The sequence below is a fragment of the Carex rostrata genome, chromosome 17 (genome assembly GCF_964058835.1).
Source record: "Carex rostrata chromosome 17, lpCarRost1.2, whole genome shotgun sequence".
Classification (NCBI taxonomy): domain Eukaryota; kingdom Viridiplantae; phylum Streptophyta; class Magnoliopsida; order Poales; family Cyperaceae; genus Carex; species Carex rostrata.
The window spans coordinates 8,931,962-8,947,397 of record NC_135934.1 but is presented as its reverse complement, the minus strand read 5'-3'; the positions used below and the strand labels follow the sequence as shown (position 1 = coordinate 8,947,397).

At 39.6% G+C, this 15,436-nt stretch overlaps 1 protein-coding gene across 9 annotated transcripts; it reads right to left on the bottom strand.

Annotated features, from left to right (window-relative positions):
• Window positions 1–894: 894 nt before the first annotated feature.
• On the bottom strand, window positions 895–9,023 carry LOC144568385 (OVARIAN TUMOR DOMAIN-containing deubiquitinating enzyme 3-like). Of its 9 annotated transcripts, XM_078318725.1 has the most exons (18): window positions 8,770–9,023; window positions 7,947–8,028; window positions 7,753–7,843; window positions 7,510–7,560; window positions 7,025–7,119; window positions 6,089–6,190; window positions 5,008–5,021; window positions 4,327–4,457; window positions 3,782–3,951; window positions 3,167–3,692; window positions 2,952–3,031; window positions 2,688–2,805; window positions 2,491–2,578; window positions 2,272–2,335; window positions 1,966–2,071; window positions 1,816–1,870; window positions 1,457–1,510; window positions 895–1,349 (listed from the first exon to the last, which is right to left on the bottom strand). In XM_078318725.1, the coding sequence occupies exons 11-18, from the start codon at window positions 2,977–2,979 to the stop codon at window positions 1,206–1,208; spliced, it is 657 nt and encodes a 218-aa protein (XP_078174851.1). In that variant the 5' UTR covers window positions 2,980–3,031; window positions 3,167–3,692; window positions 3,782–3,951; window positions 4,327–4,457; window positions 5,008–5,021; window positions 6,089–6,190; window positions 7,025–7,119; window positions 7,510–7,560; window positions 7,753–7,843; window positions 7,947–8,028; window positions 8,770–9,023; the 3' UTR covers window positions 895–1,205. The 9 variants fall into 9 exon arrangements, with proteins under 9 accessions (XP_078174851.1, XP_078174845.1, XP_078174852.1 ...); XM_078318719.1 differs by having other exon boundaries at window positions 2,952–3,692; XM_078318726.1 differs by lacking the exon at window positions 3,167–3,692.
• Window positions 9,024–15,436: the final 6,413 nt, after the last annotated feature.

Here is a 15,436-nt window from a genome sequence, read left to right as displayed (position 1 = left end):
TGAGACTACCACCTCCTTCTCCGTGCTCAACTCTCCGTCGCAAGACGATGAGACCACCACCTCCTCCGTACCCGACTCTCTGTCGCCAGACAATGAGACCACCTCCTCATTCTCTGTGCCCGACTCTCCATCGCCGCCGTCCTCCCCTGACCACGCCAACTCAATCCCAACACCGCCTTTTCTTTCCGCCGTCGACCCATTTCCTCTTTCAGCCCCTCATTTCAAATTCAAATGGCCTCTCACCGCCAACACACCCTAACAGCCCCCGCTATCCACCGATCTCTCTTCCCTTGACACTAATCCTAATTCACCTCTTCCCCTTCGCCTACCTTTACCCCTAACCCTAACCCTAACCAGGCCACCACCTCCTTCTCTGTGCCCGACTCTCCGTCGCCGCCATCCTCCCCTGACCACGCCAACTCAATCCTAACACCTCCTTTTCTTTCTGCCGGCAACTCATTTCCTCTTTCAGCCCCTCATTTCAAATCCAAATCGCCTCTCACCGCCAACACACCCCAACAGCGCCAGCTATCCACCGATCTCTCTTCCCTTGACACTAACCCTAATTCACCTTCCCCTACCTTTAACCCTAACCCTAACTAGACTGAAATTCTCACCCGCCACCAGCTCCAACACCCTTCTACATCTCAACCAGCGTTAGCCTTACCTGAGATAACCAACCTGCAGCAAATCAGCCACCTGGGGGTTTTCCCGACACTATCTAATCTAGGTACCTCTACCTCACCTTATTTATTCATCATTCATCATTTAATTTGACACTGATGACAGAGCATTCATTCATGATTTCTATTGTTTTTGTGTAGCAGTAGGTGCTTGCTGCACAGAGATTATTATACTGGAGGTGCTTGTTGCACAGAGATTAAGAACCAACATAAGAAAATTGAGCTTTATTGATTATAGTGTGGTACTGCAAATCCAGCACCAATAACATCTCATTCAAATTTGCAAATTAACCAACTTCAGTTTTCTACAACTCCAAATCTACGATCAACGAACACAAAAGTAACCATGTAAATCGTTCCGTCCAATTTGATAGTCTTTTACTACAAAAGAGAATTATATATGTAGAGCCCAACAAGCAAAAACATCAGCAGAAGTCAAGTGGAAGTGTAAGTATGGAACAAACGAAAACAGCAATCAAAAGTTTGGCAGATATGTATGTTAACTAAAATTGCCTGGCCTGATTATACCAGCAAATCATAATTGTTCGAACCACTATACAATAGTCTGACAGGCACCCTCTTTTTCCACTGCTTGGTGCTCTTGCAAAATTCTAGTCCGTACTCTGCTATAGGTATAAAACCATTTCCAGTACCTCTTAAAGAATGCTGTGAACAAAAGAACCACTTGATAATTAATAATACACACGACAAAAATATTTCCTGTTAATATTTTAAAGCTGGATAAACACTTTTCAGAAGAAAAGAAATAATACCTCGCACTCTGGAATGTAAACAATAATCGGTTGGTGGCACAGTCTGGAGAGCACCTGATGAAGAAAAACAATGCCATGATGCAAGAGGTTTATATCATGTAAAAAGTTCTAAATTGAAATTTATGGTTTAAAGCAGCAATGTGTATACTACAAACACAGAGAGATAAATGCAGAAAAATTCATCTTGAGGCAGGTACCACCCAAAAGTGCTAGCGCATCTTTACTAGAAACAATGAATAATAAATGGGTTCTCTAATTTCTTCATTATTCTTAATCTTATGAGATTTTACTTCCATCATTTTTTTTTCAAACATTAGTAGAGGTGAGCAGAAAATGATACACTAACTAGAATAACTGACCAAAAGTTCTGATTCGCCTCCCCAGAAGTCAGGGCTTCTAATCCTTTGGCAATATCTAATGATAGTAAAGATATTAAGAAGATTAATTTATCATAGGATACATAGATACAATTTGATTAAAGAAACACAGGTGAAAAAGAAGAAACAAACCGTCTGAGAGGCTCATCGATAGTAATTGCTAAAAGGGCTTCCTCGTAATTTTGTCGTTCTGAGCTGCTATCACATATCACTTCTTTCACAGCCAACCTAAGATCATCTATCTTCCCCCACCCAAAAACAAAAATAAATAATAATAATAATAATAATAATAATAAAGTAAAGTACAAACAACCCCCAAAGGAAAAAAAAAAAAAAAAGAGAGATGAAAAATCAAGCATATCTTAAACAAGGTAGAAAAATGGAACAAAAATAAAAAAAAGGAAAAGAAAAGGTTGACAAGCAGATATATAGGATCACCTGCATCCTGGACCTCCATCCTTGGATTCAGTGGGACCCCTTTGTTCCTTGCTATTCCTTTGACCTGAGTGAGGTGGAACGTGGAAGGAAAAACGAATAAGAAGAGGGCAGGGCAGGCAATAGTAAAATATAGATAGCATCAGACAGGATAGGCAACAAATTGGTTGATGGTAGGTTATGTATACAAGAAGATAGTAATTGATTGTGATGCATTTATACCAGTGCTCGAAACATGCAACGGCCATTGCCTGTCACCCTTTGAACCGAGTAGTTCTCCACTTTCTTCATTGCTGCTGATTCTATCCCGCTTTCATTGCAATCAATTAATCAAATAAATAAGAGGGGCAGAGAAGGGAAGGGAAGGAAAGGAAAGGGAAGAGTGGTAAAAATTAATGAAAAGGAATGAATAAACATACATAGGGAGAGAGGAGGCGATTCTAGCAAACAAGGGGAGAGCAGTTGAAAATGGAGAAATGGGTGGTTGAAGGAGGTGGAACTGGGCAGTTCCATCACTGAGCTGCTTAAGAATTGCACCTGCAACAAGAACAACTTAATTACTCTTTCCAATTTTTATTTTTATTGGGGAGACCAAAGGCCAAAGTAAAGGTTTTAAGACAGGTTTTTTACTTAAAATAAATAAATAAAATAAATGATACAAGTTGATACAAGTTAGTAAGTACTGTTGGAAGGCCTTGACTGAGTTGCCATGGAAGGGGTGGTGACTGCGTTAGGTGTGAATAAGAAATTAGACTCTCCGACTCTGAGCAATTAACCAAAGCAAATTAAAGAATAGTAAATGAATCAATTTTGAATTTTGAGTGAGCGAGCACAGCAGAACGGCAGCACCAGCCACCGGCAATCCTTCCTTCGTTTGTTTCTCCTTTTCTTTTTTTGCCTTGCTTGTATTTAATTGGAATTGGGGTTAGAGCCTTGAGCCCTTGAGCGAGGCGAGGCAAGGAGGTGAAGCTGGAATCCACGCAGGGTTGGGTCTAGATGGGTTGTGTAATTGTAATTGTAATAGTAGCCGCAACTGATGTGTTGCGCTATTAAATCTGTTCTGTTGTCTTGTTGGGAAGATATTTTTTCTCAGCAGTGTAATGATGAAGATAAGTATTTTCCTGAGCACTTATCTCTTCTTTTTTTTCAAAGAATAATAAGAACAAAGTAGGATATGCTGGTCTGGTATGCTAATTTGGTCTACATATTGAACGGTTGTTTTATTGCGGGGAAATTTAATGCCAGGAAAGATATGCTACTGCAAATTGAAACTAGTATTTTTTTTTTACTTTTTATTTTTAATTTGCAGCAGTTTGTACATTAAAAAAAGGCGGCTTCATTTTCTTGAAGAAGGAATAATATTTAATGAAATTTAACATGTAATTGGCTAAAGTCTCTGAATCATGAAGTAGACCAAATCCTACCTGCAGAAGAAAACATATGAAGGAAACTTCAGCGACAACTAAAGGGAAAAAATATTCAGATTGTACGAAATATCAAATAGTCTCAGCACCTTAGAAGGTTGAAGACTGGGAGGGTCAGCTGCTCAGGCGACGAGAATAAATTTACTGCATAACTAAATGACAATTGAAATTAGATATATCAAATTGAGGGGGGAGAAGGTGCAGAATTTTTCTTTGCTGGACGTCTCAATGCCCTTCTAACATCCTAGTGCTCCAATATCTGGAAGGAGATGAATTTGGACGTAAGATGAGAAACGCAAATGAATCTGATTGGTTGGAAAATACCTCAGATCTGACTAGCTAATGTAGTAATTTTAATGAACTAAAGATACCAGCAAATTTATTGTAACATGTTTGAATTTGTACAGCTTTTACCCCTCCCAAATTCAGAACCTCTACATCCAACTATTGATGGAATTAGAACCTAGGCTTTCACTCTCGGGAAAATGCTACTACAATTAAGCATGTAGGACAACTATAACTAAGCATCACAACTCAAATTTGCGGTATCCCTTTTCATTTTTTGTGGTGACTTCTACATTGTTTCTTTTCTAGACCGTTCATGTAGCAATCTTTCGAACGGCGAGGAATTTACCTTAGTACCAGTGGAGAAGGCGGCCTTCTTCATTCGGAGAATGTGTTTCCCAATTGCAACAGAAGTTCCACTCTCTCCGTTTGTATTTGTTACTCTAGATTTTCTTTGTTTTCTACCTCCACTTGGGTAAACTACAGGGGAAAAATATTGCGACAAATTAGAAGTCCCAAAAATTTTCCAATTGCAAAATAGAAAAGTAATCCACAATTCATGGCAAATAAGTTGGACTAACAGGAAGATAAAAGACAGTGTAGGAATGAAATTTGAGATTTGAGATATCTTTGCAGCTCAAAGTACTAATGAGAGAAGGAAATGCGGAGGACAACACAAAAGGAATAACGAGATTAAAAGAGAGGGCCTGCTAATGAGCCGGATCAAACCCAAAACTCAGCCCAGCTCATTCAATCTTTCATTAAAAGCCCGACTCGGTTCAACTCAATTTTGAAGGGTAAAGCCCGACTCGGCTCAGTCCATTGGATTCTCTAGGCTCGGCCCGAACTCGGCTCAAACCCAATTTATTGTTAGTATATTTCAAAGGCCTGAACTCGGCTCAAACCCCAAAATCATTTTTAAAAAATTATTACATGGTCATAAAAGAATTTCTCTATGTTTTGATGCAATAAATCTGCAAAATCATTTTTCAAAGAAGATATCAATGCAGGAAAAAAAAAACCTACTGACCTGGTACAATCCTTCTGTTTCAGTCAATTCCAGATTATTCATGTCCAATGCAAAGAAAAATAAGAAATTCAACTTAAATGTAACGATTTGATTATGCTTTCCATATCATAACAAAAGAAATCAGAAATTAAGGATTCTATTCAATTTTTGTCTTTGTACCCTAATACCAGTTGCTTTGTTTTCGGTTTTTTTTAATGATTGGTACCGGTATGGTATAGGTACAGTAACATAAGACTTGAGGCTTAATAAATTGGTTTAGGTTTACATTCTTGACAGGTATGCTTATTCAATTGAACCGACTCGACGACAAAAATTAGAATTTGAACAAATTTATCAAATTAAAAGAGAAAATCCAAGAGTAAGATCTGACAAGGGTGAGGATAAATTAACAGAAAAGCCCCTATGATTGAGTTATTCACATATTTGTCAAAACAGTGGGTTTGTAAAGATGAAAATCCTTGCGCATGGTATTTGACCCGTACACCAGCCTCATGTATCTGTTCCAGGCATGTACCAGGTCTAAAATCAAATCAAAACTCAATAGCACTTTTATTGGTACCAGAAATCTCAGAAAAATAGGAAAACACAAATTAAATTGCCAAAAATAGCTATACTGTGAATTAAGTCATGCAATTTTGCAGTTATGTAGAGCATAACTTGTTAAACATCTCCATATAAATTTTTCCATTTTTGGCCCAGTAGAATAATTTTGGTGAATTTTACAATCTCACCAATTGAAAACTCTAAAACTGTCAAACCAGTCAACACTGACCCAGAAACTCTCTCGCTAAACTAAGCACTGAAAATAATTCTCATGTGCGAAAATTCTGAAATTTCATGAGTTCAGAGATTTTGACCTTGCAAGCATCTCCAAATAAAATACACAATTTTTGGACTTATAAATTTGTCACAGTGGATTTTAATTGATATTTCTATGCTCTCATGTGCAAAAATTCTGAAATTTCATGAGTTCAGAGATTTTGACCTTGCAAGCATCTCCAAATAAAATACACAATTTTTGGACTTATAAATTTGTCACAGTGAATTTTAATTGATATTTCTATGCATTAAGTTATAGTACCTTCACTGAAGTGAGACCAACTGTTGCAAGCAGACCAATCTCCACACAGTCAATTAACTCACCAGCCTTCAAAACTATAGAATTTTTCTCAATATCACTTTCCTGAAATACAAGTAGCAGTTTAATTACACATGACTGATAGTTTCTCCTAATTTCCAAGTTAAAAATGAACTGTATTCTTTGCATTATTGAATCAGACACCATGATTAAGATTAGCATAGATGAAAAGAAGGATATATCATTACCCGTTATGGTTATGTTTTTATTTTGTTTTCTGGCTATTATCCCTGTTGATTTTCCCCTTAAATGAGTCAAATTGAGATCTAAGTCCAAAATGTTTAAGTTATATATTTCGGAAGTTATACAGTGTAGTTGTTTTTCTCGGAGCTTTGACAGGGAGGAGCAAAGGAAGGACTCAGCTCGGATCGGATTAGATCGACTCATTAGGGAAACCATGAATTATTTCGAGTTCAGGATGAGGTTGTGCTCAACTCGAATTGAGCTCAGCTCAACTTGACCCATTCAAGAGTCCAGCTCAAAGTCCATGAGTCGGCCCGACTCGTTTAGCAGGACTAAAAGAGAAGGAAATTCAGTTGACTCCATACTCTGCAAATGTTCTCATGTCTGACCATGCTTCCTTTTGTGAATTTTGGATAAATAACCTTACTCTTCAAGGAAACCACATAAACTCATCAATTTAGAATAACCAATATGACAGCACTACATGACCCATCACTGTAAATAGAAGTAGCAATGGAATTCTAACCATTATGTTGGTAACATAGCATATTTCTATGTTTCAGATTAACAAATGTAGGAATGATTACGCAATTCGAACACTCATTTACGGAGGGCATAACAGTGAACATATGAGCTTTCATTACTTGTAAACCATCGATTCAGTAAGTAAATAATGTGAAAGTGGAGGGAACATACTAGGGTCAAACAGATTGAAGAACTGCCTAGCATACGCAGAAGGGGGAGAAGAAGATATCATTGTGGCTGTTTAAACACGTGCATAGCAAGGTGAACTGCAATATAACAAAACCGTACGTGAAATTAGTTTTAACTATTCCCCTCATTGATTAAGTGGACTATACATAAATGATGCATAATTTCTAACATTGACTAATAAACAGGTATGCATTTATCAGAACTGGAGCACCATGGGGAGATATAATTGCCTTATTCATTTAACAAACATGCTGTAGAAAAAACCATGCCATAGAAGAAATTTCTTTCCTACCTTGGCAATGTACAGAACATGTAACAAAAATGAACACATGCAGTACTGGTACAGATGCATTGAGTACATTATAAGTATACCGCATCAAGCACGGAAATAAACTTGGTTCCGAAGAAGGAAAGGAGAAGGCGTTTCTACACACTTCCAGAAGAATGGGAAGAGGGAAGAACAGTACCTGTAAAGAATTGGAAGAGCTCCTGTAATCGCCTATTCAATCAAGAAGCACCTGAAAATGTCTTTTGTGTCAGCTAATTGCAATGTTTTGTAACACATTATTGTCAGCATCATATTAGAGTAACATGAACCAACTAACAGCATATGACAGTGCAGAAGTACCATGCTTTCTAGGAGATGGGAAGAACTGGGAATTTTTGGGGAATAATAATAAATTTGATAAGCAGTAAGATAAGGGGTGTACTTGGAAAACTGAAATGACAAATAGACTGATGCCAAATAGTCTTTCGTTATTTTTCCTGGAGCAGCTGCCCATAGGCTCTCTCCATTGGGTACTAAGAGTAAAATATGTCAGTAAGTTCAGCCATGAGCAAGATACATATGGTTTAAACAGTGGGAAGGCACAGTACACTAAGCCATGGAAGACTATAAATATACCAGAATAGCCTTCTTCAAGCCTAAGTACCCAGTTGGCACATCCTCCTAGGGAGTCCCTAGAGCTTCTCCAAATGATTTAGACCTGGAGGGAGGGAGGGAAGAAAAAGGTCAGTATCGTGGTTCGGACCTAATTTACAATTAAAATTTCTTACACCTTATTACACTCTACAATAATCATATTTTCCAACAGAAGGATTTACGGGCACTTTATTCATTAAGAACCTAATATCTCAATTTGTTTGGTTTTCTCAAAGGACGATTATTTTGCAGCAATCATAATTACCAGGTCTCTTTTGTTGCCTCTGTCAAGGTTTCCCTATTTTTTTTGGGGAAAAATGGTGAGTTGAGGTTATTTCTATCCAGTCCTTTCCAATAAGTTAATGATGCATTTTGTTTACAATATGAGAAGCAGGAATTATATTTTATTGGTCAGAACTATTACTTGGTATTTAGGCATTGATGAAGCAAAAACAGTAGAGAAGAAGGACGATACAATAAGACCGCTGAGACATGAACCCATGTTTAAATTGGAGAAAATCTTGAATAAGTTGGAATTATCTTATGAGACAGACTAAGCAGTACCATATTGGATGTACAACTGTTGACCCACTGGTACTGAATGCTGATGGTAATTACTGACAATTTGTATATTCCTGTCGATTGGAAGTGCGAAGTGCTGGCAGCTGTAGTTTTCGGGGAAAATTTTGATGAAATTTGTGGGTTATGGAGACGGAAGAGATAGCAGTTGAAATCACCACAAGCAATGTTTGCAACTACTGAAATAAATGGGGCCTCTGGAACGGTACAGTGGAGAAGAACTTACCGAATGAGGGAGGGGAAGACCGTGGAGGCAGAGAGGAGGACGGCAGTGAGGTTAGTCAGTTGGAAGATCGCCCAAAGTGAAGGAAGAGGGGGGCAACCGAATGGAGAAGGGGGCACCAGGTGAAGGCTATTGGGAGAGGCGTGGCCCATGTATTAGGTGGCGCAGATGGAGGAGGAGGGAATAGCGGCGACAGGGGAAATAGCACTTCCAAAGGGAAGGCACGCGTCGTCCAAGTGAGAGACGCGGCGTACGTATGAGGCAGAGAGCGGCGGACGCGGCGATTTTTATTAATATCCCTAAAACAAATCAAAATTTTAAAAATGTCCCTACTCCCAATTTTTTTTTAAAAATGCCCTGACCGCCTGGGCTTCGGGCGGCCCAAAAAACCATGTGAGGCGCCGGCCCACAACACCAGTGAGGCGCCCCCCCATCTGGCGCCCCATGGTTTTTTTGTTTTTTTTTTTATATAGATCTGATAATTTTGATTTGAAGAATTTTGTGAAGAAAAACGGATTAAAATTCATAATAAATCCAGGAATTTAAAATTCAAATGCATTACTAAATAATACAGTACCGTCGAGTCCATAGAATAAGGTAACATAAAATTCATACAGCAACAACCAGTTCAAATATCAATTATACAAACCGTTACAGTTAAAACATAAAATACTACAACAACATACAATTGGGGTCTAAGCCTTACGAGACGAGGAGCTTGCTCCCTTTTTTTCCTCAGCCCGACGGACGCACGCAGGACACTCCCACGTAGTGAGACGAGCGTCGTTCAGCAGATCTGCATGCGGGTCCATGCAATTGGGATGAACAGCTTTGCCACATTTATAACAGAAGAACATATCCACCATATCTCCGTTCAGCTCACATAAGCAGCACTGTCCCCATCCAGGTGGAGGGACCCTGTCCACCCAGCCTTCCATCAGCATTTTTCTAATTGATGGATCAAGAGTGCTCAGAAATGCTTCTTTATTTTTGGGTGAAAACAATCTTTCCAAATTCCTCATCGCGTAGGCTTCAGCCGTCCAAAAATTATTAATGAGTGCTCTTTTTGCTTCGCGTTCGGTTTCAGTTCTTCCTCTATTTTTTCCAACTTTGGGTGCCATTATAACTAGGTTTTGAAGTGACAGCAATTGATTAGGAAGGCTAATTATGTGCGTAATTAAATACTAACTGTACAGTAATCAACGGCTAATTAGAAAATAATTAGAAAATATATAAAAAATAATTGAAATAAATATTTTAAAAATAATTAAAAGAAATATTTAAAAAATAATTACCAAAAATATTTAAAGAATAATTTAAAAAATATTTAAATTACCTGTAGCTGTAGTCGACCAGAAAATCGCCCGAAATCGTCCGAAATCGCCTTGAGCGCTTTCTCCCTTCTTTCTGCCTTTGAGGTGGAAGGTAGACTGATGTTGGAGTGAGAAGAGAGAGAGAGAAAACGAATAAATAGGCATCCCTAGTGGACCGCCCGTGGCCCAGGCGGTCAGGACCCTAGCAAACCGCCCCTGTCACAGGCGGTCTGCTGGGAGTGTGGGTCGCAAATAGTGAAGAAATTGTAATTACTTGAATATAATTTCTTAGTTTGAATGTAATTACTTGAAGTATACTGTTAAGCTTTTAATTATATTGTTGAACTTTAATTGTATTGTTGAACTTTAATTGTATTGTTGAACTTTAATTGTATTGTTGAACTTTAATTGTATTGTTGAACTTTAATTGTATTGTTGAACTGTGTTATAATAATGAAATGCAAAGTGCAAACAACATAATACCAACATGAACATAAAATAAAAAAACGTAATGTCAACATAATACAGCAGTCCCATAGTCAAAATACTACAGTCAGAAATATATCACAATAAACAAAAACTCTACAATCATCATCTTCGTCTCCTTCCGGATAGAGACAACCTAGGAGCCGCTACGCCCTTGCCATGCCTGTGTGGCTGCACGCGCCTCTGCGGACTCACATCTCGGAGTGCATCCTCTCCCAAATCCTCCTCATCGTCCCCCATATCCTCATCCTCGTCCCCCGTATACATGTGCTGCGTACCTGTCCTGGCTGCCCGTGGATCAAATCCAGCAGCTGACTCTGCATTGGCGGGCTGTGTACGCAGCTCCCATGGATCTTGCTCCCAGCTTGCAGAATACGTGGAAGGAGGCGGTGCGCCAAATAATGCAGAGACAAAGCCATCTGCAGTCTGAGATGAACTCCCACCAGCCTCAAAGTCATGCTCCATCTCCACTCCATATCGTGGTCTGTGGGAGCCATATGCCTCTGCATCTGTATCTGCCGGGTCCAGCTCATTTATGCTAAATATGGGATCGGCATTCCAACGAGGTGCTCCATCCTAGATTAAAATAATGTTAGTTTTGCTACATACAAAGAACTCTGCAACAAATAATGGTATAATTGGCGACTGACCGTGCCAAGCTCTACTGCAACTCCGTATTTATTTTTATAAGCATCCCATCCTTGGGTATTCAGCACCCAGTCGTGGAACGCCCAACCTGAGTCATCAGCTGCATAATTGGAAGTTAACTGAGTTAGAACGAACAATTCAACAGAAATAAGAATATTGTGTGTGTCGTACTTTTAATATTAACTTGTAATTACCTGCAGGAGCTTGCGGCATCTCATCGCCGTAGACAGGGACTCGTTGATAATCTAGATTTCGCGGTGCAGACTGTATCTCCCGCCAATTGATGTTCTCCCCAGCATCGCGCAGCATGCCAACGAGGCGGCCTTCAAAACCGCCTGTCTCCACGATTGGTGCAGTGTGCTCGAGCATCTGGCATCCTATATATCGCCAAGCATCCTTCGCCATGCACGCCAAGCTGTGTCCAACTCCTCTCATAGCGGTCAACAGCTGCACACAACATGATTATGCCTACAGTAAGTAATCTGGATTTGCACTTTAAAATTAAAGTATGTTTCGGTTTTACTTACCGCGCGAGCATTGATCGGACCCCAGGGCATATAATTGCTGGATGAATCCATCAGCCTACGTCGTAGGGTCTCGCCATAATGGCCTGTCAGGTAGACTGATGGCATGCCCCATCTCTGGTACCATACGGCATATCTCAGATCCCCGGGACCAGCACCCAACGATGTAGTATCTGGCGGGCTCCATAAGTGCTGCTCCGGATGTCGAGCCCAGTTGTACTGCATGACGAAATGCTGGCTCCAGTCGACTTTAGCCTTAGTGTGCGCCGTTCTGCAAGTGCAATTAATTAGAAAGTAGAGAAACAGTGGATATATTAAAGTTAAAAATTAATTAAGTAGATGGTACTTACTTGTGGAACTTGTCGGTAGCATCCTTGCCCATCAACGGGTGCTCCGGGATGAAAGCATCCAAGCCAAACTGTCGGGATACCCGATCGGGGTAATGGTACTCCACTATCCAGAAACAGACGACCGGTCCCCGATAATACCATAGATGTGTCTGCTCTAATGTCAGCGGGCTCAGCCATCTGCGCTGATACCATGCACGATACGGAAACCAATCGATATTCCCATCTCGGAGCATCTGGAGCTGACCCCGGACATAAGAAATCCCCCTGCCCCTCTCTTCATGATCGTGATGACTGCCCCATATGGCGGCGTATGCGGAGCATCTGGCTGGCTCAGGGCCTCCCCAATCGGGATGCGGCAATGGTACGACTGGCCGGTTTATGGGCAGATGTGACCACGACCAATGCTGAAGCAGAAGCAGTGGTCCAAAGAGCTGTTTATTCTTGACCTGAAAATTTAACTTACAATTAAATCTGGGTGCTTCTTATCCATCCTTCAATAACAACGTATATTAATACAGACTTACCAGACAAGCATAACAGAGGCCTCTGTATAAGTGGGCGAGGACAGCTCCACCCCAGTTCCATCTCGATTCTTTCTCCAGGTCCCTCAGCAGGGAGAGGTACATCATCGGAACCGCGTCACCGCTGGAATCCTCGAACATGACAGCACTGCACAAATCCAGCACATATGCTCTAGTATACCTGCAATATAAAATAATCAATGTAAATAATTGAGACGGTTGAGCAACTACTAAGTTAATTTAAAGAGTGTAATAGTACCTCCTGACCGCCTCAATGTCATCAGTATCAACATCTATCTGATTCTGGAAGAAGTGAGACCGGAGTGCCTTTAGAGAAATGCAGTACCCGGAATAACGAAACTCCTCCTCCTCCCCCTTCTTCTTCTTATATTTCTTCTGCAGAGTCTTCGGATCACACCCTAACAACTCCGGTATCATCCTCTGCAGCTCTGGATGGTCTGAGATGCCACCTATGGGGTCGTCATCGATACGTAAACCCCATAAGGCACTCACATCACCAAGGGTGACTGTCATCTCCCCGATCGGGAGATGAAATGTATGAGTCTCAGGTCGCCATCTCTCCGCTAGACCCTGCATCAGAGACACATCGATCCTACTCTGCGGCATGGTGGCAAGCTGATACAAGCCGAGGTTCAAGATGTATCGCTGCATTTCTTTGTGGGGGACGTACGGAATCTCAGACCTGCGGTGCCTCACCGTAAGCATGACATCGTCCTGTATTTATTATCAATTTGTCAGACTCAAATCATGCATTTTTTTTAATAACTCAACAGAATGTCATTTTTTAAAGTATAAAATTCACGTACCTCAAGAGATGCCAATGAGACGCGGTGCTTAACATGATGGGTCCATAGAAGAGGACTAAATGTGTCAGGATCATGCACACCATCTGGAAAATCGGCCTGAGACGACGGATCCGCTCCAGTCGGATCCTCAAAACCCCTGCCAGTCGTATCATCATACGACGACGGGCCCTCTCCAGTCGGATCCACCGAGGACGTGCCAGCTCCACTCGGATCCACAGGATCTGCACCCTCTGCAGGCTCAGCTCGTACTCCCCACCGTCTAACTCTAGGCATACTACATTTGCCAAAAAATATTAATCAAAACATACAATTTATATAAATTTTTTTTAATAAGAAGCATATACAATTCTGGGTTTACTTTTTTAATAAGAATTGCATGTATATAATCCAAAAATAATTGTATGTAAATAAATTGCATTTATATGATGTTCAAAAATATACAATTAATTTTGTTGCATGCATATGCATTTCCATGTATATACAATTAATTTACACTTTGCATGTAAGTAAATTGCATGCATACGCATTTTTTTTTTACAAAAATTAATTTTGTTGAAAATAAATAAACTTTACAAAAAAAAATGCATATACAATTCTGGGTTTATTTTTTGGGTGTATATGCAATTTGTTTACAAAATTAATTTTGCATGTACATGCATTTTTTTTTGGTAAACAAATGCATGCAATTTACTTACAATAAAAAAAATGAGATATAGATGCAATTTACTTACAATAAAAAAATATATATATCATTTTTAAACAAATATTGATATACTTCAAAATAATTAGTTTTACTTCAAATCTTTTATATTCATATATACATGTTTTTTATAAACTATCACAAAAATAATTTTCAAAAAATAAATATGCATATTTTTAAATCATAAACCCTAAATTGAAGTGTAAACCCTAAATTTGTAAGTAATTCACAATTGACAACCATAAACCCTAAATTTAACTATAAACCCTAAATTTAAAAAAAAAATCACAATTCACAACTACAAACCCTAAATTCAACCATATGTCATTCAAGCAATTTTACCATAAATCATAATCCTAAATTCGAGCAATTGCACCAATTCAAGCAATTCAAGCATCCAATTCAAGCAATCAAGCAATTCAACCATCTAATTCAAGCAATCAAGCAATTCAACCATCTAATTCAAGCAATCAAGCAATTCAATCATCTAATTCAAGCATCCAATCGAACCAATTCGACCAATTCAATCAATTCAACTAATTACTAACATTTCACCCTAAACATCGAATCAAACAAAACCGAATCACATTACATCATTTAATCACATTTAACCGAAACCCTAAACCCTAATCAAATCGAAAAAAAGAAAACTTACTTGTTCGATCGAGAGAGAAGCGAATCGAGGCGCGAGGCAGAGAGGGGTCGGCTCGGAACGGCTTCTTTCTTCTTCTTTCTTCTCTTTTTTTCTCTTTTTTTCCTCTTTTTTTCGGCAGAAACAATGGGGGAGAGAGAGGAGGGGCGGCTCAGATGGTGGGGTTATAGTTGGGCAGTGGGGCGCCAGATGGGGGGGCGCCTCACTGGTGTTGTGGGCCGCCATTTGGGCCGGCGCCTCACAGGCTTTTTTGGGCCGCCCGAAGCCCAGGCGGTCAGGGCATTTTTAAAAAAAAATTGGGAGCAGGGGCATTTTTAAAATTTTGATTTGTTTTAGGGATATTAATAAAAATCGCCGCGGCGGACGTAATTGCAGGGCGAGATGGGTAGAGATACGACGAGTCGACGATTTTTTTATTAATAGAAAAAATAAAAATAAAATCTCGTAGCTTAATAAAAAAAAATGTTTATATCCACAGTTGTGTCCACAGCACTATCCATTCTTTGTTTAACTAGTTTTAACAGACACCGGTCCCACCTTCTAACTGATCACTTACTCTGCCTATTTAACATTCCTTATCACCATGTTTGGTTGTGGCCTAAATGGTGAAATAAGGAATTTAGGCCTCGTTATTCCACCAAACGTGCCT